Source organism: Manacus candei, unplaced genomic scaffold (assembly GCF_025592945.1).
Source record: "Manacus candei isolate 608988 ecotype Guabito, Panama unplaced genomic scaffold, ASM2559294v1 h1tg000002l, whole genome shotgun sequence".
NCBI lineage: Eukaryota > Metazoa > Chordata > Aves > Passeriformes > Pipridae > Manacus > Manacus candei.
In genome coordinates this window covers 11627151-11650048 of record NW_026138050.1, presented here as the reverse complement: position 1 = coordinate 11650048, position 22898 = coordinate 11627151, and the positions used below count along the sequence as shown (strand labels likewise).

The following is a 22898-nucleotide window of genomic DNA, read 5'->3' as shown; positions in this document are numbered from 1 at the left end:
TTTGAGTTTAGGTTTTTTCCCCTTTTTTCTTTTTTAAAAAAGGGTTGTGCCGTGTAATGGAGAGATTTTACCTTCAGATTACTCCCCTCTAACAGTTTGTGGTATGAAAAAAAAACAAACAAACAAACAAAAAAAGCCCAAGTGAGCTGTGGTGTCAAATATTTCAAAATTACTTGCTGTGAGAAAAGAGAGTTGTGCCACCCTGATGTGCTGCACTGCAGAAAAACTCATCCAGCACTCAGGAAGATTCCCAGGAGTCACTCACTCCTACCTGTCCCCCACCAGTGTGATGCCAGGGGATGCTGGAGGACTTTCACTGTGCATTTGTAACTGCATGTGAGTCCTTATCCTGAACCAGTGGGAGATGGCCAAAGGGCTGTCACCTTCTGTTCAGAACAATGTGCTGGTGACACAGAGAACTGCAAAGTGCAACAGCTTTCCTCACCCTGTGCTCAACATCAGCTTTGTAATAAAAATCCCAGCATGTGCCAGTGAAGACCAGCAGAGATTTCTCCAACCTGCATTGCCACGAGGCTCTGACAGTACAAACAATGCTCCTTCATCTTTCTTTAAATACACCTACACAAGTCCATGCCCACCTTCCCCTTCTCTGGCAGCCCTAGATTTCTTGTTGTTTGAGGGTTTTCAGTGTCTCTCAGCAGCATCTGTATTTGGGAACAGATAAACACTAATAAATTCTACCTCATTGGTGTGACTTGTTTGTGAACTCCTATTAACTGGAGGTAAGATTTGGGTTCAGGAAAGAAAAAAAAAAGTCATCTAGGTCAGAAGTTTGTCACACACCGCTGAGTTTGTTATTTGCCTTCACTGGGAGCATGGTCACACCACCCAAGAACTGTACCCCACGTGTTTCTGTTAATAGCAGAGATCTCAGATTTTAGCAGAGCCCTTCATATCTACTCTCATCTCGTGACCCATTACTGTTTGGGCTTTTCTATTGCAGGAAAGACTGGCAGGGCTGATAGCAGGTAAATTCACTGCCCCTTACTGCCAGCTGTGACTTCACATCAGAGTTTGCTTCTCCCCACAGCTCTGCAAAACTTCTTCAGCTTCATCTCCTGCACTGCCTCTCCCCAACCCTTCCCCCTTTGAGGGCTGCCTCAGCTTCTGCTCCTCTCTGATGCCCTGTGAGTGCTGCTCAAGGAGCTGGTGACAAACTGTGCTGGAGCAAAGGCAGCCAGGGACAGAATGGGTAACCAGGCATGTACAAGAGAAGCTAAAACTGACCCACAAATCAGAATTTCTCGCATGGGAAATTCAAAAGAAAAGTCATTGTTTGCTTACTGATTGTATCAACATGATATTGAAAATGCTCCTGTATCTGAATATGGATCTAAAACCTGCTGTGAGGAGTTAAAGGCAGTCCCAAGGCCTGTGGCTTGAAATGCATGTCCTTCAGACTTTATTTCCCTCTACGCCAGAGCTGCCTGTGACTACAGGAACAAGACCCAAGAGGGCATGCCCTAAGCTGAACTCTTCCAGCAAGTGCCTGGGAAAACAGGAGTAAACTGAAGGCAGAAAAAATATTTACAGAACAATCAACATAAAGCCTCCTTCCTCAGACCTGACAGCCCTTTCCAGCCCATGCAGGCTGATCCAGCTGACCTTTATTAACGACCAGAGTCTCCAGGCCAACCTGTCAGCCCAGTCCTGTATCACACCACATTCAAGCTCCCGCATCTGACTCCTGCTGTGCTGTCCTCTGCAATTACTGCCTTCATTTATACCCCACTTTCCCCATTTCCAACAGGTTTAAGATTCTTTCAGGTGCGAAGGGATTGCACATCTAATCCTTACTTTCCTTTCAGAAGCAAAGATTAACTCACCCTTTCTACTGCCAAGGGAATTTGCCACCAAATACCCTGCAGTTTACCCTGACTTCAAAACAGAGGATTTCAAGCAAGGATGCACTTGCTGGTGCTGCATCAGAGCCTGACAAGGGGACGTGAAGTTCCGAGAAGAGACACAGGTGAGGGTCAAACCACGAGTGAAAATGGGAATGGCTCATAAATCACATCACCTTTCCTACTTGAACCACTTGAATGATCACTTGTAGCCAAAAATATTGTTGCTATAGAGCTAAAACCATTATTGCCACGAGCAGTAACTCTCAACACAGCCCATGCAGGACGTCAGTCCCAGCTGAGCAAGGCAGCACCTTTCCATGGAAGACAACACAGCACAGGCATTTTATCTGCACAAGGGAACATGGGATGAGCAGAACACAGCAAGCAGAAACATTCCCAGATAGGTGTAATGAACGCAGACAATGAGAGCTGAAGCAGAAAGGCTGCACTGACTCAGGTACAGCTGAGCCACTGCAACGAGCCACAACCACACACGTTTGTTCGTGGGGCCTCAAGCACCAGGACCAGCTGCAGACAGTGTGCCAGGGAGCACAGGCACAGCAGATACGTGGGGCAGGAACTAAAGCAGCATCTCCTCTTGGCATTACAGCCACTTCAGAGCCATGGCACTGCCTTTGAGTGCTGCACAGGGCAGGAACACACACTGCGAGCAGTGAGATCACCACTGTGCAGGCATCAAATGAAACGGATGCCCTGCCCAGGAAGGGATCACAGGTTTGGCTGAAAGGGTTTGTTTTTATGAAACAGGAACCTTACGTGTTCTTTAAAAGCTGCTGTGAAACAGGATGAGCAAAATAAACATTTGAAATCTGCAAAAGTAGGTAGGTACTGTTAATGGAAAAGGAAAGTGGATTCACAGTCTCCTGAAGCAGCAATATACAAAATTAAAGCTCCTGAAAAATGGAGATAAATTAGGTATTACTTGAATCTTTAAAATCAAGTGACGAAGTACAGCTTGAGCACTAAAAAGGATGGATGTTTTGTTGGGGTATGTTTGGTTTAAAACTGAAATTTGGTTTAAATTTGGTTTAAACCCTGGATGGGTTCTAGTAAGAAAGGTGTTGCAGATGTACAGGTAACCAAAGTGATCCTGTTTTTCCAAGAAATTAAGACCAAGTGAATCAAAACACACATAGGACTGCTGTGCCCGAAGTACAACTGCCCTGCAGCCAGGGAGATGAGAGGCAAAGGGCCCAGCCCAGGCTGCAGGACACACTCAACCATCACTGAAAGCCACTGCATCCCTCAGCACTTGTTAGGTGACTGTTTGGGGCACTCCCTATGTAGTCCCTGGTCTGCAAGTGAAAAAACCAAAATATTTGTTGACCCACATTTCTTATGCTGAATCATGAGGTTAAACACTCCTGTTCCTTCTACTAAACAGATCAGATTGGCCCCAAAATCTGCACAGCCCTAAGCATTACCCAGAAAGGTGCACTTTCCTCCACTAGAAAGCACTTCTTGCAGGGCTGAGCATTATGCTGACAGCATCATACCTTTTCTTGGTTTCTTTCCTTATCCAAGTTGACACTAGAAGAGACTGAAGCTTGTGATGAAACCTCATTTGACCCCAACATGTCTTCCTCTAATCCTCTAATTTGTAGTCTTTCCTTGCTTGTTGAGGTGACTCTAATCCATCAAGGCCATCCTGTCCTTTGCACAGCTGTGTGAAAAGGTTGTGGCTACACAAACATCTCCAATTTCATTTTTTGCCTTAGGCCTTTAAACTTTTCTCCCACAGATCAGATATTCTTTTCTTTCCTGCAGCTTTCTGGTCACCAGTCATTCTTGGTGCCTAACAAATAGGGGATTATTAATTCATTGCCCCCAGTGCCCATGAAAAGCAAGAGGACAAAGGTTCCAGTCTGCAGCCTGAATAAATGTTAGTGTACAGTGCTCCCTGCACGCTGTTTGCCCACCAAATGCTGCTCCTGGGATAGACACAGACTTATTCCAGCACTGCTATTGCTACACGATGCTGAGAGGCAGAAACAAGCAACGTGCAGACTGTGCAGCACTTCTGGTGCTGTCAGGAAAGAACAGCATGATGGCACTTGAGAGGTGATGAGATGGTGGCACTGGAGGCAGAGCCCTACACAAAGCTGGGGGAAGATCCTCCATCAGGAAGCAACTGCCTTAAGGGCTGAGTGGGAAATGAACGGGAAAAGACCAGAGAAAGTAAACAGAGTTCTTGGAACAGATTCAGCCTACAACAGACACACTATAAACAATGTAAGTTACCTGGATAGTTTGGTAAAGGAAGTTAAACATAGACTTTTTTGATGCTGTATATTGATTAAATATTTTCAGATCTGTATTTTTTACTTTTACCCTAACTATATATTAAATGTTGATCTAGAGGAAGGTGGAGATATTCACAGCTATTTGAGATATAAGTGTTCATGTTTGATTCAAAATAATGGATATCTATTTATCCAGGAATTTTAAAACACTGGAACAACTTCAAGCTAAAAATAGGAAATGCTTTCCTGATGTTAGTGTCAGAGTGAGGCACAATAGAGCAAGTCTTAGATTATCCAGCAACTCCCATTTCCCAGCTCAGCGCCAGTCTGGTATGGTGGAGCATTTTATCCTGCACTATTTTTAGGAAACTGGGAGGTTATTAGGAAATTACCTAAATATGGAATGTTCTAGTTCTTCCTTCTCACAGCTGCTATTCATATTCCAGGGCTCCAGCTAAACCTCTTGGGACAAAGACTAAATCACGTGGAAACATTTTTGAAGAAGAGTTTTCAGTGAGTTCCAAGCCTTGCTGATCACCAAGCCTGCCATGGATCACACCAGGCAGCACTTCCCACGGATCAATGGGCTCTATTATCTGGTGGGCTTCTTAAAGTTCATTTAACACCTCAACATGCCTCCCAGGAAACCTGTATTTTCATTTAAGAGCAGGACCTGACAGAGTAATGAGCTACAGTGAGTTACTAATCCCAAATGCCCTCCCGTGCAGTCCCAGTGCAAGCCAAGAGCTCCAGCATCCATCAGCAAGGCCAGGGATGACCTTATCGAGCTGTCCAGCAGGCAAAGCAGAAGCAGGGCTGCCTCTGCCCACCAGTCACACTTGTAACTGGGACAGACAAGAGTAAAGAGGCTCAAACACTGAAGAATCTCAGCTGTTAATATCCAAGGTCTCTGCTAATGGATTTCCCTGTTCTCTGTGCTGAGAGAACTTCCCAAGAGCTGCCTGGGACAGAAGCTGCACTTCCCCCCCCAGTACAGTGGATGCCCAGTTTTCTACCAAGATCTCTAGCCATGGTGTTGGAATTCATGCTCAGGGCTGGTTATGGCTCTGTATCTGCTTTCAGCAGCTGGTTCAACAGCAGGCAGCACAGCACACTCCCTAAGGAAGAAACTGGCAACCACAAGAGAAATATTTCCAAGGATGCTTATGTGAGCTCAGTCAGGGGTACAGAAGATGCCTGTTCCTGCAAGCACCCAGCTTGGATCCTGTCACAATCACACCTACTGTTTGCATATGGAAACCAAAGCCCAGGGCAGTTATGTTCTGTGCTCACCAACCACAGAGAACCTCCATCCTCGGGTGGCCACAGCCTGCAGTGCCCACTGCCTGGTAGGCAGAGTGCAAGCATTGGCTCTGACCCCTTAAACTTTGTATCATGTAGGTAGAGATTCTGGGAGGATTTAGCCACAATAACAACTACAGTAAGCTGGCTCTCCTGCGTGCACCAGTGCAACGTGAGTTCTCAGCCAACTGGGGAAGGTGGGGAACCCTTAGGAAAAAGATTATCTGTGTTGTATTAATTTCCAAACCCCTCTCAAGAAGGATCTGGAATTCTGCTGCCTCTCCTTCCTACCCCAGATAATCTACTTATTTCAGACTCCAGCAGATGCAGCAAAGCACCAGAAAGGGAGCACATCAGGAAGGAAGTGTGCAGTCCAAAGCAGGTAAGTCATCAAGTGTGTTCAGTATTTTGAAGGAAATCAGACAGCTCAGATTTGGCCTCCCAGCAGCCCCAGAGCAGTTAGTTCCAGTCAGAAGAAACTGTTTTGCTGCTAATTCACAGAAAAGGCAGAGATGTCAGAAGAGTTTTTTTCTCTCAGCTCAGACTCAGCTCGCAGATCATTTAAAGTTATCAGTTAATTTCCAACACGTATTGTTACACTCCTCAGAGAAGAGATGTGGCATTAATGCTTTGCATTAAACAGTGATCTGGCAGAAAATCAGAGGAAAGAAAGGAGCATGAAAAGATGATCTCTCCATGGATATGAATAGCTCAAAGCCAGCTCCTCAGTGCAGCAGGAAAGAAGCAGGGACAAAGCTGGGTTCTCCCTGCAGGAAGATGCAGCTGAAAGTACATCTCCAGCACAGCCAGGAACTGAGAGAGAACAGCAGAACGGGACTGTATCCCCACCTGGCAGAGACCACGTCTGTTCAGCACTCCTGAGTTACAGGCACTGCAGCCATACTCTCCTGAGCTCACACCACAGAGCACAAGCAAAGCACAGCAAACTCAGGATCTCTCCAGGGATGCTGTGTGTCAGCATCCCCAGAGAAGCACAGCATCAATTCTCCAGAGCCATCATTACACATGGGGTCAGCCTGAAGGACAGCCTGAAGGCCTCCCTGCAATGCAGCATTTTCCCCTCCAGAGCCAAGTACTGGCAAACTGCAGAAAACCCACAAACATTGTATGTTTTTTCTGTTTCATTATATCTGCTGCTTTGGCAAAATAAAATATTTAAAAAAAAAAAACAAACCAAGAGTGTGGTCATTCATCTGTCACTGCTCTTTGGTGAACCACCTCCTTGCCTTGCCCTTGCAGACACCCAGGCTTCAGGCCAAATCCCAGTCAAATGCAAAAGCCTGGAGAGCAAACAAGCATCCATCATGTGCCTGCTCCCAAATTCACTGGGGAAGCAGAAGGGTGGGAGTGCTCTGTGCAGTGCTCTAATGCACAGCATTTGATCTGCTGCTACAGCACCCCCACCCCACTTCCCCCATCCCCTCTGTCCATGCCCTCAACACCCCTGTTTGGAAGGGAAGCTCACGTGAACCTGTCTGCACAGGCAGCCACTGCCAGCACAAGGAAAGGGAGCTCAACAGCCAACACTGCAGGGATTCCCTGTCTGCTCTCTGGAAATATCCCACATCTACAGGTAGAATGGCAAGAGAGTGAAACTGGGGCCACCAGAGCCACTACATGTCAGTAAGAACCAAACCCGTGTGCATCTGACTCACTCCTGCCACGTAACAGGAGCCAAGGAGGTGAGATACAGCATCAGTGTTGAGAACTGTATCCTCCTCTAACTCCACCATCACTTTGGTGACAGTGGATCACCTTACAGGCTGGTGGAAATGAAAGCATTAACTGTACATGTCACTATTAACAATGTAATTAGGGCTATTAAAAAATTTCACTCCAGGCAAGTGAATTTGCCTTAGCTTCCTGCTTTCCAATAACTGGAACATATAGCTGGAAATATCTGGAATTACTATCTCAGCAACTCCTCCATCTCCACGCTTGCCAGCTAGGGGTTTACATTCACTATAGCAAGCACATTCTGTATTTGTTCTGGAGAGGAGTGAAGTGTGAAACTGAAAAAAAAAAACAACACAGTCTCATCACACTCAAAGAGCCATGACATTTTCCTGGTACAACCCTCTATTCCAACTTGAGAACTGTCCCCAGTGAGCACAGGGAAGCAGGCCTGGCTGTGCACACGATGCAGAAGGTGGCAGTGAGGCTGTGGCTGGCACCTCTGGCTGGGTGGCAGGGGTGTGATGTGGCAACAGGAACCATCGCTCCGGTGGGTGTGTGTGAGTTGGCTCTGTCTGTCCATCTCGAGTGCTGATGGTGTTGCAGCTGGGGAACAGGGTTTCAGCCACAGATGCTTTACCCACAGACCAACACATGAAGGTGCCACAGGTGCTGCCAGGAAGCTGTGGTGACTGTCACCAGAGCTGTCACCATGCCTCTACCAGCCACAGGAGGATGGCTCGGAAGGAAATGCTACCACCTACCAGTGTTGGCATTTCCAGAGAACTCCAGGCTGCCCTGGACAGTTTGTACACTTGTACCTAATCAGTCAAAAAAGAGAACTGGCTCCACACAAGTGTTATCAAAACCCCAAACAAATCTCTGTAACCTTATTAAAACAAAGCCACGCAGACAAAAAACACCTTTCAGACAGACCTGCACTTCAAACCACTGTTTCTTACAGTGATAATACAAGACTGGGGGGAGTGGCTGATACACCTGAAGGCTGTGCTGCCATTCACTGGGACCTTGAGAGGCTGGAGAGCTGGGCACAGAGACACCTCTAATGAGGTTCTATAAGTGTAGGGTCCTGCACCCGGGGAGGAATAACCCCTAGTACCAGTACAGGTTGGGGATGACCTCCTAGAGAGCAGTTCTGCAACAAGAACTCCACATCTGGAGTACTGTGCCAAGTTCTGGGCTCCTCAGTACAAGAAAGACAAGGAGCTACTGGGGAGGGTCCAGCAGAGGGCATAAAGATGATTAAGGGCTTGAAGCATCTCAGGGAAGACTGAGAAGGGATCTCATCAACGCACACAAATATCTCAAAATGCCAAGAGGATGCTGCCAGGCTCTTTTCGGTGGTGCCCAGTGACAGGAGCAGTGGCCACAAACTAAACACAAGAAATTCCACTTCAACATGGGGAAGAACTTCCTTATGCTGAGGAGGCCAGAGCACTGTAACAGTTGCCCAGGGAGGTTGAGGAGTCTCCCTCTCTGGAGACATTGCAAACCCACCTGGACATGTTCTTGTGTCACCTGCTCCACGTGACCCTGCCTTTGCATAAGGGTTGGACTGGATGATCTCCAGAGGTCCCTTCCAACCTTAACAATTCTCTGATTCTGTATTCCTACCCACACCTCAAGTCCAACACAGTAAAGCAGCTTTGCTGCAAGTTCAACTCATAGAACATGTCCACATTCACCTTAATCTCTTCCACAGATACTGAAATTGGAAATTTTGCAGACACCAAGTGAAGCTTTTGAATGTCACATATATTTGACCTTATTTTTGGGCTAATGTTCACTTATGGAAATGCCATGCTAAGTGTTATTATCTTGTAAAAATAAAAGGAAACTTACAGGAAACAGACATCCCATCTTATGGAAGACACTTTCACTGAAGTATAACCTTACAGCTCCCCAGAGCTTAGGAAAGAAAATAATTCCTCAAATTAAGTGTTTATGTTTATAATCATATTAATCTGCAAGATAGGCAGCTGGTTCCAGTGCTCAAAACCTTCACTAATCATCACAGCTTAGTGATGAACACAAAGGAACAGTCTATCTTCCCAAATCCAAACTGGCATAACTGTTTTATCCCCATTCCTGAAATCCTACCTTTTGGGAAGAACTGATTCCGGAGAAACAATCTGCTTTCATTTCACAACTAGATGCCTATACTGCACTGAGACAGTGAGCAGACATCTCTCACATTCAGGTACAACTGAGTACAACAGGTAGAACAGAATCAGCTGATTAACAGAAGGAGGATCTCAAAACTCACACTACACAAACCAGAGTCCTTGGAGTCCCCTGAGCCACAGTGCTGGTGACAAAAATACTGCTGCAAAAAGCAATTCCCATTAATAAAGGGCAATCTTTCTAATTCACTGTGAAATAAACTGAAATGAAAGGCATTACTAATTTGTCCTTCCAGTGCTGCCTTGCATCAGAATCAAGACAGTGATACCATCACCCTCCAGCACTAAAAGCTGTTTCCAACAACTCAAATATACTCAGAGTAATTAAAGAACACAATGTGCTGAAACCTTCAGTACTTCAATAATAGCACTTTTCACTAACAGGTTGAGGCAGAAACATCAGCTATTTTTGAACTGAAGCTCTGAAACAGTACCTACTCATGATACATTTAAAACAGTGGCCCAGTCCTGGTTCAATAGAAAAAATCCTGTTGACTTCAAAGGAGAAGCACTGACCTATAGAAGTTGCAAAAAAACACAAAACATTTTAGTCCTACAAAATCCATATGAATTGACCTTGCTAAAACATTTCTGAAAGAGCAAGGAGAACACTCTTTGAGCACAAAAATAAGCTTGAAGAAGAAAGGCACCATTTACCTGCTGGGGAGAAGGAAGAAGTGAAGGGCCATACTGAAAGCCAAGATGCCAGTTAACCACAGAAACAACGAAGAGCCAGGTCTGTTAATGACAGGAGACTGCCCAGGGAGGCAGTGGAGCCCCAGCACTGGAATTGTTAAGGGTGGGTTGGGTAAAGCACCTGCCAGAAAGGCACAGGTGCCTCCCAGCAGCAAACAGGTCAGAGAGGATCCCCTCCAACCTTCTCACCTACAGTGAACTTGAAGAGAGCTGCACTGCAGGAAGACCACAGCAGATGCAGCACAGCACTGGGGGACTGTTCCCCACCCACACAAGCATTGGATTGAAACGACACAACTGAAAGAGAAGAGGGGCAACCTGGTCCAGTGGGGAGGGCACTGGGGTGTGAGCTGGGGAGCCAGAGCTGAGGCTGAAGGCTGTACCTGAGGGGCCAGGGCCATCACCCACACAGCAGCTCTCCCCCTCTCAGCCTTTATCTTCTCCAGCTTTCCCACAGAGGGTTGCTCTGAGGGCACAGGCGGGGTGAGGGTGACAGCGAGCACAGAACCTCTGTGCGTCAGCAAAACAAACCCACTGAAAATACATCAAGAGCTGTGGCTGCCCGTAAACTCTTACAGCCTTGGAGACCCGGTCGATAGCGCTTTAGGGCAGATGGAGGGGGTGGAAGGAAGGGGAGGGTGGCACACCACATTTGGGGCACAGTTACTCAAATCTAGCTTATTGATGGCTCACAGTCAAAGCATTTTGAAAGCATATGGGATCAATACTCCAACCAGCACAGCCCACGAGAGGGGACTCCTGCGAGAGGGGGCCTCTCGCACAGATCACCAAAAAAATCACAGCAGACAAAATTATTCTCATAATGTCACACAGGATTGCAGCACAGGAGACATATGGGAGTGTTAATCAGCCAAACAGAAAAACCACCAGTGGAGTTTCTAAGAATTAAAGCTGACTGGGGGGGACTGTGTACCCAGAATTAAGTTCTGGGTTTGGGCCCAGAGAGAAAGATGTGTTGGGCCATAGGATGGAAACACTTGAAAGATCAGTTCACATTTTGTACAGACAAACAAAAGGGCAACCCCAATCAAAAAGCTATCTCCAGGGTTTTAAAAGGGTTAATTTCACATAACTGAAGGAAATTTTACTGAACTAATTGGAAGAGAAAATGTACAGAGAAAAAAAACCCAGGACTGAAAATAGACAGTTCTTTAAAAGGAATTCATTAGAAGGCTGAAAATTCATGTTTCTGTGAGAGGGCTGTTTTAACTAAACCCCTGCTGATCAGTAACTGTATAGGTCAGACTAGACGTTCACAGTTAAATTTTTTAATTGTGACATAGGAAATGCTATTTTTAAGTCACTCAGGAAATGAGGAGAAATTGTGCATTTGCATCAGACAAAAGAAAGAGAAGATATTACATGACATTTCCTTGGGTTGAACACGTAAGTCAGACCACTCAGCCCATTTGCACCCACAAGCCCCACAAAGTTTTGGCTCCCCAACATGCAGTAACATTCCAGAAACCTGGAGGGAGGCCAGTGTGCTCCTCCAAAGACACGTGCTGCACACACAGGCAGGAAAGACAGCTGGGGCAATGTAAGTTTGGTAAGACTTTTGTTGACTGGATAACCACTCTGAACAACAAATAAGGATTTCACAGCTTCAAAACTGTGAACAACAGGTAGAATAAAACTGCTGATAGGTCTAAAAGAGGTTATTGGAGAATAAAGATTGAGTAATCTTATTATACACCCTCAGAGACCAGTTTTAGCCCCAACACTGGTCAACATCTCAATCTAGAAACAAATATAAAAATGATCCATTAAACCTGGCAGATTAGCCAAGCAACAAGTGACAAGGACAGTGCAGGTAGGGAGTGTGCTCTGGCTCCCTGGGCAGGCTGGGCCTGTCCAGGTGAGATGTGCTGCACTGCAACCACACCAGAACTTGTGCATCTGAGAACCAGGAATGCAAACACTGCTGTCAGGAATGCCCCAAACTTTGACACTGCAAGGGATGATGAGGTCAGAGCAGGTAAGCAACTATGCAAAGAGCAGGGATAAGAGGGCTAATGCGATTATGGGATGTGCAGAAGGAGAAACAGAGCAGGACTCTGCAGGAGATTTTACCTCCATATACTGAAAGCATGTGTACAGTGTATGGTCTTAAAATTATACTTAAATTCTATAGCATACTTAGAAAAGAGACTGAAAAGACTGGTTTACACTGGGGAAAAAGTCTAAGTGAGGAACTTAAAAAGCTTTATCTACTTAGTTTATCAAAAGGTAAATTTAGGTGATGGCTCTCAGTGTGAACTGAACTTTTATCTCAAGACAAAAAAGCAGAGGTACCAATGAAACCTTTAAGAGAGCAAGCTTTAGCTATAAACTTCTCACAACTGAAGCTAGATAAATTCAAGGAAGTAATAAAGTGTGACTTTTCCCAACAATAGAGGCAATTAACCTTTAGTTTAATAATGGTACCAGCAGTGTAAAGTAAAAGTAATGAGTTTTCAGTGTTATATGTCTTTACATTAAAACTGGATACCACATAGGTTATTTGCTTCAGGTAAATGGAAGTTTCTGGGTCTGGGCAAAACTGCACAGCTTATTACAAGAGATTTGCCAGGATCATCTTCCAGTTTTTAACTCAACATATTTATAATAATACAGGAAAAGAGCAGCACAACCTATTGCTGTCAGTAACATCTGCACAAACCCTCTTTGCTGGGGTAAGGGTGACAGGTTATAACTCAGTCTTGCATCTGAAGTGTCAAATGCACTCCACAACTAAGGCAAATCAAAGCTCCAGCCTCCCCTGGCCCCCCAGACAACTTACTCCGAGATGTGTACGAAGATGTCTGGCCCTCCATCTGCAGGGGTGATGAAACCATGGCCTTTGGAGCGACAGAAGCACTTACAGACACCTTTGTAGATGGGACCCTCCGATGCCCTCACGGTTCTGCAGGAGCAAGCACAGAAGAGCAGGTTATGGCTGAGCACAGACACCGAGCACAGCTCCAGGTGTGTCAGCCAGAGCAAACAGGCAAAAGGGGACAACGGGCCAAACACTCCCAGTGAGCAAACTCCGCTGCAGGAACTGCCCAATACTCATTTTCATGCACTGCACATGCTTTGCCTGTGGCCTTTTTAAGGGAGATAAAGATGAGGAAGGTGTTTCCTTGCACTATAATCCATCAGTTGCCATCTTGAATTCATCTGCTCTGTCGCCACATTTTCTTTCAGACACCACACTAAGTGTGCACCTCTCTCACCTTTCCTGAGTTGGGGAGTACCAGCGTGCCCCAGAGCATTGTGCTTTCATATTTCACAGTGAGTGTGTGCATGTAGGATGGAGAGAGTGCAGTGCACAGAGACATGTACAGTGTGTACACACACCCCACTCCTACCCTGCCAGACTAGGATGCTCTAAAGCCAATATTTCACCTCCCAATGACTCCAGCGGGCTGTGAAGCCAAACTGCTGTGCATAACACCAAGACTCCAGGTTGAACTCCTCCTCCACTGGCACAGGACCTGTCTCATTTTAAAAGATGAGATTTGCAGACCGAGATTTAGGATGACTCACTGCCACCAAGAAAAGGGACCCACCCTGGAAAGTGTGTGATTAAATTCTTTTCCCCATCAAATACACCGAGTGGAACCTCCAGGGATCCAAACTCACTCAAACACTTTCCTTAATGAAGCCAACTGTTTTAGACATCTTACAGAGTCTACACTGAGGAGTTACTAGATCAGGACTTTCTCATGCCAGGAGTATCAGTAGGTTGCTCCCATGTGAGAGGAGAATTTTGGTACAATTCAGTAAGTGACTGTGTTGCCATTTGGTTACGTGCATCATGGCAACTTTGACATCACTTTCCCAAATGTTCTAATTTGTTTAAATAAAGTTTAAATAAAATTGTTAACAAAAAAAGTGGTAAGCTCTGTTCCTTAAGTCAAACTAATGCTAAAAGAATACAGTTAAAAGTGCTAAAGAGAAATCTCCATTAAATCACTTCATTTCCAGCTCTATAAAGCTGTCAGAGCACCTGACCTCACAAGTGCTTGTTACACTGAAAAGCACTCGATGTCCTAAACAAGCCATTAAAGTTCAATTGCATCTTTCAAGGAGATAAAGCACTGTGGGGGATGAGGCCCCACACTTCCAATGAACCAAAATTAAATAATCCCACTGAATAATAAGCTACTGTCTGTCACATTCATCTTTTCTATACAACTGTGGGGCCAGAGCTCACCTAGAGCTCCCCCTGTTTAAAGAGGACACACACAAAAAAATTCAGAGCTATTTTGATTTTCAGGGCAAACAAATACAGCAAGAATCCTACACTAATTAATGATTAAAGAACTGCGGAAGCCAAATAATAAATTCTTTCATTTGGTAAGAACCAGACTAAGATTAACAGCTGAGAAGACTTACAAAGAGTTCATTATTAACACAGCACTGAGACAAGCTAGCTTGGACTTGCTTTTCAAGGGCAACCCCAATTATTAAGTCAATTATGTTCCTTTTACCAATCTACTTCCATTAGAAATTTCAGGGCATTTGAAGGCTTTTGGAACTGACAACATATAAACTTTTCTTGTGCTGCTGCTGATACTTTCTGCCTCATTTTAAATACAGAAGTAATAATATGAAGCATCACTGAGATTATTATTTAAATCCACATGGATCACTCTGGAAGAAAAGAGCTGGGTAACACTGCAAAAGCAAAAAGGAAAAAGCCACCAGAAAAAACTCCATCCAGATAAAGTGGCACAAAGCAGGCTGGCTGTGGGGCTGAGCTCTTACTGCCACAGTGCTTCACTCAGCACTGCCAGACCTCCCTTACACAGACTGCCTGAACTGCAAGGATTGACCACAGCTCCACATAATGCCCTCAGACCCCGATCCAAAGGCTCAGAGACTAACAAAGAAGCCCACATTGCCTTCTGCAGGTCAGCCCCTCACTGGGAGGACCATCACAGGCACTGGGAATTCTTTGCAATGGCCAAACCTTGCAACACCATCCTCTGCTGCTGTTGGAGGAGTCCCCTTCAGACTTCCTGGAGCCTGTACAGCACCACGGGGCCACAGTAAAGCTCAGGGGGAGGCAGCTCAGCTGGATCACTACCTCAAATAACTACAAATGCAACAAACCTCACCTTGTTTTATGGAAAATCTCATTGAAGAAACCCTCAGAGACAGAGATCGGGGTTCATACCTTGAAAACCAACATATTCTTTTACAGGTCTGTTTGAACAATCTGAAGATGGATCTATGAAAGATGGACAGGAAAAGGAAACAAGGAAGCACTTTCCTCTGGAAAGTGATGGAGCATCCCTAAAATGTAACCTGGATGAGGTGTCAGGAGTAAAAGAACTAAAACTTCCAGTGAGGTCTGATCCAGTGCTTCAGGGACAGTGAGGAGAGAGATCATGACAAAAAAAGGTCTGGATCTAATGAAGAAACACCAGTAGGAACTTGTCCCAAGAGCCATAACCCAGTGTTTGAAGTGACCCAAAGCTTCAGATAAGAACTATGTTTTGAGAATTCTCAGTGTACTTTCCCCTCCCTGTAAAACTCTGGTCTTAAAGAGTGCAAGAGACTTTGAACATCCCTTACCAAAGCAGAGCACTGAAAAACTACAGGAGATTTGGACTGAAAGTCTAGTGGCATCAGAATTTTTTGGAGAAGAGACAACAGTAAAATACCAGAGCATCTTCTAGATGCAAACAACCACCTCCCCCATCCCCCCCGACTGCCTTCCCCGATCGTTCTGCCCGCGGGCAGTGGTTTGTTTGTGTCCGTGAAAGGCAGCTTTCCCCGTACTCACGCAGAAAACGTCCTGGTCCGTCGGGTGGGCAGCGGGCTGGGGATGAGGTACCTCATGGGCGACGGGGAGCGGTCCCTCGCCCTGCGGCTCTCGGGCAGATGGAGAGAACCGGGAGAGGGTGGAGAGGCAGGGGACTGCTGGGAGGCGGATGAAGTGGGCTCAGAAGACATTCCTGATGCCTGGGAAAAGCCTGGGGAGAGGAAGAGATCTAACTGAGCCCAAAATGGGAATTGTCATAAAAGTCACAAATTCTTCAGATGATGGTTTTTGTAAGAACATGACTCACTTCCTGCCGACGTACACACGGACACAGTTGCACCAAAAGCTCCTGCTCTGTATCAGCGAGTTCAGGGGTTTTAAAATTTATTTGTTTTTAAATGTCACAGCTTTTGTCAGCTGTACTAGGAAGCTCCACTGAAAACAGATTACTCCACAATTAACGTATTTGCTTACTCCTGCCTCACCCACGGGCTCCTGATGTAGAGCTCAGCCCCAGCACGAGGTACTGCTGTGCCCCACACAGCTCCCAGACGGGTGGGGTTTGACCACCGACAGCACAGAGGAGCCTCCAGCATCTGCACACATTACAAGCACGAATCACTCGAAGAGGAAATGATGAGATAAAGGCTGCACCTCCACTGCTGGAGGTTGGTTTCCTGGTGCCATCACTTATTAACACAGCTCTGCCAGCTCGTAACACCTTCAGCCTGACTGCAAGAAGAGAGTCATGTAAGTGCTCCTTAATTCAGTTCAGACTGAGTCAGACAGGTAATTTACTCTGCCAAGGACAGAAACACAGACAAAGCTGGGAGGCAGTGGCTGACCATGAAGAGGTGACCCCGCCCACCCGGAGGGATCTGGCACACCCAGCAATCTCCCTTGGTAGGTCTGAGTCTGCTACAATCTCCCAGGAACTGGGAAGCCAATAGTCCAGATCCCCTGCAGCCTCAGGTTTGCTCTTATTCAGGTCCTACCGCAGAGGAGGGAGAAGATCCCCTTCTCAGCACATCACCAGCAATATGTGTCTCATCACACAACAAGCAGAACTCCCAGAATCCATGGAAAGGGAAAGATGAGGAACAGCAGCACTTCTATGCAGATAAATGCATGACTTACAGGTGCAGCAGTGACAAAAATAAGAGGAATCAATCAGCACTGCTCTGTTATTACTATACAAGTCCCCATCCACACTGGAAGGAGAATAAGATGTACAAAAATAACCAATAACCCACTAAACTCTTACTTAAGAAGACTAAAAATATCTGGTTATCTGGATGAGTTAGCAAAAAAAATGTGGCGATCTGGGTCAAGAAAATATCATGAAGGCAAGAAAAGTTACTTTTAAGACCAATGGTTTAATTGAACTTAAATCTCTCACATCCATTATGCACCCTCCTTTTGACACCCACACAACCCAGCCCATGAATTATGGAGAGGATCCTTCACATGCCATTTGAGAGATGCAACCTTCTTGTCAATGACAAATTCGTATTATTTCTTCTTGAAACTAAGGACTAAAATTAAAAGGGCCTCTTAAGAATGAAGTCACCAGGGAACAAAGGCTTTTGTCTTTAATTGCTCCGGGTGCTGAGAAGATAGAAGTGGATAGTCATGTTCCCTCCTGTACCAGCTTGAGCTTTCCACACTGTTCTCAAGAGCAACAGCTCAGCTGAGAACAAAACCCCAGCTTTAAGGAAGTCATTTCAAATATGGATGGCATTTGTCACCCGTGAGATAATGCCCTGCTCAGTGTCACAGCACAGTGTTCAGCTGAGACCGAGATGATAACACCAATGGGCTGGAATTTTCCAAATTTCCTCTTCCTCCCAAGAGGCCTCCTGTGCTGGCTGGTACTGAGGAAGTCTCCTGGGCTTTCTAAAGACCTCTCCTTTGGGTGCTTTGCTTTCAAGGAATGCACGTTTGACATACGAGGACTACAGCCCTAATAAGCCACAGGAAAACTAAGAGCAAACAATTAAAACCTCATTCTGATAACTCAGCACACATGGCCTGGCCTCTGCACAAGTGAAAATGCAGCTTTCAGAATCACACGCTTTCTCTCCTCATCTAAATATAAACCAGCTTTTGTCAGGTGACAAGCAAAATGCAAAGCATTCACCCATCCACTGCAATACAACCACAAAGTACTGCCCATCCCCTTCCTCAAACAAGGGTGGAGAGGCAGAATTTTCCCTCCTTTCTTTAAAACACAGATGAACCACAAAAATATTTACAAGTAAAGAAGTCTAAATGGAGTTAGAAGAGCGCTAACGTATGTTATTGTTCCCATTTGTATTATTTTTGTGCCCTTTGCCCTGTAAACATAAAATAACACAGTGATGCAGAACATTCGGTACCATTTCATTGTACAAATACCCTTTTTGTTCTCTGCCCACAGCCAAGGTAGATGAATATCCTCGGCTCTCATAATTTCTATGACACGAGTCCTAAACCCTGATCAGAGCTGGGGGAGAGCTGACACAAATGCTCACAGCTGGAGGCAGCCACAGCAGCCACACTTCACTTCACACCCACCACAGCCAGCAAGGGCAGCTCGGAGAGGAGGGCAGGCAGGGCAGCAGCCAGAGGAAGCCTGTGGCTCCACTGCAGCTCAGCTGCACTCTGTACTGGCACATATGTTGTATCACTGCAGGGGAGAGGGCACTGGCACATCCCTTTGCCCCTCGGGCTTCTCTGAGGATTGCAAAAATCAGACACAGTGAAAAGGAGTGGAGACTGAATGGCCAAGTTTTATGGTGTGTGTAGGGCAGGATGTCAGCAGCTCCCGGCTCCTGCAACACTCAGTGAGAAGAGCACTTCATCCGAGCCTTTTCAAAGGCAGAGGTGGAGTTTGGCTATTTTGGTTTGTGCTGGTTCACATCCCTTCTGCAGGAGCAGAGCTCTCCCCCAGCTTGCAGGCACAGCCAGAGGCACTAGGAGGCTGGGCAGTGTTGATGTGGGAACCCCACAGCAAACAGTCACACCAAACCAAAACCCAGGCCCCAACTCTCCCAGCCTTCCTCTTCATGAATGCTTTGCCTTCCAAATGCAGTTACTGGCAGTCTTCAAAGATGCTTTCCAGATGCTCTCCTGGGTCCTGAACTGACCCTGGGACTCAGACAGCTGCCTACCTGTCCCTTCTCAGCACCCATGAATTCCTTCCCCCCCTTGTGATCAGCTGAACAAACCCACTTTCTTACATCTCTCACAAGCCCACCACCTCCCAAGCCTGCTTCCATGAGTTACCCCCATCCCTCCAGTCCAGCCACCACTCTCCACTTTGCCATGGCAAGGAAGGCATCCCATGAACCCCAGAGGTGCTCCCTGCCCTGAGCTCCCCAGGAGCCTCCTGCTGTCCTTGTGAAGGCAGCCAGCACTTCATAGCAGCAAACCAGAGCTCCTGAAAGCCCAGCAGTGTGAGATTCCAGCTATGCCAAACATGAGGGACAGTACAGACAGTATCTCTCTTCTGCTTGAGCCAGCAAAACATTTGCCTGTGGGTATTTACAGAATGAATGTAACATGAAGTAAGGTGGTGATGTTTGGAGGCTCTTTAGGAAACTCCAACCATGTGCCACATCACCCTTCAACTTACTGAACTTCCCATATTTCAACATCCGTCATTATCTTTCTCCAACATGATTTTTTTTCATTTCTATGTTTAGGAATGCACCGAATTAAAACATAAATAAAATAAATCACGCTGGCATCATGGAAACAATAGACTAATTTAACATTTCAAGGCAAAAATATCTTTTTTTACCACGCTTTTTTGAGAACAATTGGCCAATGTGTACAGAAAGAGACCCCAAAATGTCATCTGTAACAGGTGACCTAAAAACCACCTGTAACAAGTGAACTACAAAGAGCACAATACATGCAGGAGGAATTTCTGAAATTCTCCATGAAATATAGCAAAAAACCCCTACTGAAGTTATTAAGGTTGGGGGTATATAAATGCCATCATAATTTCTCTATATATGTACACATCCTATTCATCTTTAAGTCTACTCCATACCTCTAAAAATACCCTAAAAATAGCAGTTTTGGGGAAGTTATCCATTCTGACCAGCACAACGCTATCACATAAATCCTGTCTCATTTTTAATTAATGCAAATTCCTGGAAAAAGAAGTCCAAATGGATATGGCAGGGTGACAGACTCCAAGAAATCTATCTATTACAGTTTCCTTTTCACACAACAAACTGCGACACCTCCAGTGAGCGGGCACAGAGCTCGTCCCCAGGGAACACTGCTCTGAAGGAAATGCTCCTTCTGGCCTCCTCAGTCTGGAGGAGCTGCTTTCAGAAGGTACCACCATGGTCCATGAACAGGACAGCACTGGTTACACTTGCCTGGAAAACGAGGTCCTTCCTCAAAAGAGAGAGCAAGGTTCCTGTACCCCAAGAGCAGCCACTTTCAGATGGGTTTTGCTGCCAGTTCACTCTTTCATTTCAACCTCTAAAAGGAATGTGGACATATGAAATTCTGATTGTTTTCTGGGATTTTCCTGGATTGAGAAACACCACCAGAAACTCTTTTTAAATGTCACTCACTTTCAAATGTCCTGGTTTCCAAACTTATTCTGCGCAGCTGCATTTCTTTCCTTCTCCTAAGGAAGCCGTGCAAATAAACTCCTCAGCGTCACCTGCCCTTCTGCTGACACCTACAAACTCTCCTCAGCAGGAGCAGAAACATGGCCCCTTGCTCTCATCTGCTGAGAGAGTGAAGGCACTGGGACCCTCCGCTCCCTGCAATACCTTGCCCTGTTCAAGGTGAGGATCTGAGGGTGCTTGGCTCCCAAGGGTGCCCCCAGTTCCACAGCAGCTCCCTGGCACCTCTCTGAGACTCATGAGCACCAGGCACAGCACTTTCTGGCACTTGGACCCCAGTGCACACATGGCTCCAGCCCCACAGAGCATCCCAGCACTCCTCCTGCGTCACGGAGTTAAGCTCTTACAAAACATGTGAGTTACGAAACAGCAGGTTCCAAGAGCTTCCCCTTCCAGCTTAGTTTGCATGACTAACTTTCCACAATTAATACTGGTATTTCAATTAACACGAACTCAGAGGAGTTGCAACATGCATGTGACATGTCAACACGGGGGATTATGGTACAAACATTACGCCCTTGGAGGCTGCAGAGGAGTGCCCACATACTGGAGTGATCTGGTGGTTAGTGGAGACCAGGACATTGCCCAACCATGTCCAGTAAAAGCCTAATTATAAGGCAGAAAAAATGCAAGGAAAATTCCCATTGCTTGTCAGTACATACAAATTAATTTGGATTAAAACAGGATTGAGTTTAAATAGCAGCAGTTACTTTCAAGCAGTCTCAGCAGTGAACATCTTGTCCCCAAATGCTGTGGGTGCCCTTCTGCTCCTATAGTGAGCAGTGTGATGTGTCTGAAGGAAATGTTGCCCAAGCAGCAGAGACCCCAGAAAGGGGTGGGAGGGAAACTAAGTCATCAGCAGCCTATATAGTACACTGAGAAAGATGAGGACTTTCTACAGTCCTGTATTTTCCACGATTCATGCAAGCTGACAGGTACACTTAAAACAACAACAAAAGGTTTAGGTTAAGGAACTGAGTGGATAGGTTAGGTACGTGTTTCAACTGGTTTACAGTTATACTAAAGGGTATATGGCAATACCCTGTGGCTCGTTTTATTAAAAATACAGAGGAATCAAGATCCTCTGTCAGTGGAAATCCAGTATTTTCCATGATTGATGCTGCATAAACTTATTCTCCCAACTGTCTGGAATGGAGCTAGCCAGGGTCCTCCCCTTTTAAGCAAACCCAGGAGGCTGTGATTCCCTGTAGTGAGTTGGCTGCTATGGGGACAGTGCTCACCAGGCTCTGCCCAAAGGCAGAGCAAGCACAGTGACATGAGAAGAACCATGTTTCATCCTACCTCCTGGAAAAAAGTACTTCAGTGAGAGCAGCACACACCAGCACCCAGTGGTCAGGTAACTTCCTCGGGACAATGCTGGGAAAGGCACAGAGCTGTCCCGAGACCAGCACACCTCCCCTCACACTCTCTCACAGGAGAAGTCCAAGACTTCCTCAACTCTTTTTTTTTTTTAAAGAACAGATTGCAAGGGATGGAAAACTCTCCCCAGCTCATGGGGAGCCTAGACAAGCAATGACATGTTCCAGACACGCCCCCTCCTCTGGAAGTTCTTCCCAGACAAGGGTGAAGATGGTGGTTGAAGATGATGGTGATAATTAGTGCATGCTAATCAGGTGCACGTGTTGCCCAGTGACTTAAGTTCCTGTGCACATACAGTATTGGCTAATGCCATCAAGTATTTAAATGACTGTTATTGCTTTGGTTATCTCCAGCACAAACCAAGAAGCCCACAAGGCAGGGATAGCAGGAAAAGGGAGATTCTCACAAACACCTGCCATGGCCAAGCTATCATACAAGAAGGGCATGGAAAAGTGCTGTCACATTGGCTCTGGAAAACCCTCCTAGACAGTGGGGGAAAAGTCTGCAGCACTGGGAAGAGTGGGCTCATGGCATCAGCAAGGATAAGGGCTGGAAGGGTCTGAGCTGTGCTCTGCATCAGCCTGTCCTGAGCACTGAATCCCACTCCTGGGGGGAGTGCAGGCATCTCCAGCACCAGGACACACTGTAGAGTGGAGGTGTAACCTCTCCTGAAATGTAAGCCCACAGTAAGTCTGAAGATTGTGCACCCAGCTTCATTTCCTCACTCTTGCAAATCCACAGGTTACACAGAACCATGCCCAAAATATGTCTGGGAGACAGACCTGCACAGCAGCCCCTGCACCAGCCTGTCCCTGAGAGGTCACCACAGCCTCTTACCAACCAAACACGGTGGGATGATGAGTTCTTACACCCCTCCACGTGCAGCTGAAGGCCCAGACCTGACCCAGGCAGGGCACAGCCGCAGGCAGCGAGCCAGCACCAGCCTGGGGGGACACCCAGCATCCTGTCCTGCTTCTGGTCTGCCAACTGCTTCCTCTGTGAACTGCCAGCTTACAAACCCTGGTTGCTTCTGTAGCAGCAGTGACACTGTGACACTGCCCAGCTGCCTGCAAAGT

The 22898-nt window shown here is 46.2% G+C and overlaps 1 protein-coding gene across 4 annotated transcripts in view; it reads right to left on the bottom strand.

The window, feature by feature from the left end:
- The window catches only part of CARHSP1 (calcium regulated heat stable protein 1), a 38050-nt gene that overhangs the window by 2771 nt on the left and 12381 nt on the right, over nucleotides 1-22898 (bottom strand). For all 4 annotated transcript variants that reach the window (XM_051796986.1, XM_051796731.1, XM_051796820.1 and 1 more), the window contains exons 2-3: nucleotides 15830-16019; nucleotides 12833-12955 (exon numbers count right to left, since the gene is read on the bottom strand). In XM_051796986.1, coding sequence (XP_051652946.1) covers nucleotides 12833-12955; nucleotides 15830-15999 — 293 coding nt within the window. In that variant the 5' untranslated portion in view covers nucleotides 16000-16019. The remainder of the gene's footprint in view (nucleotides 1-12832; nucleotides 12956-15829; nucleotides 16020-22898) is intronic.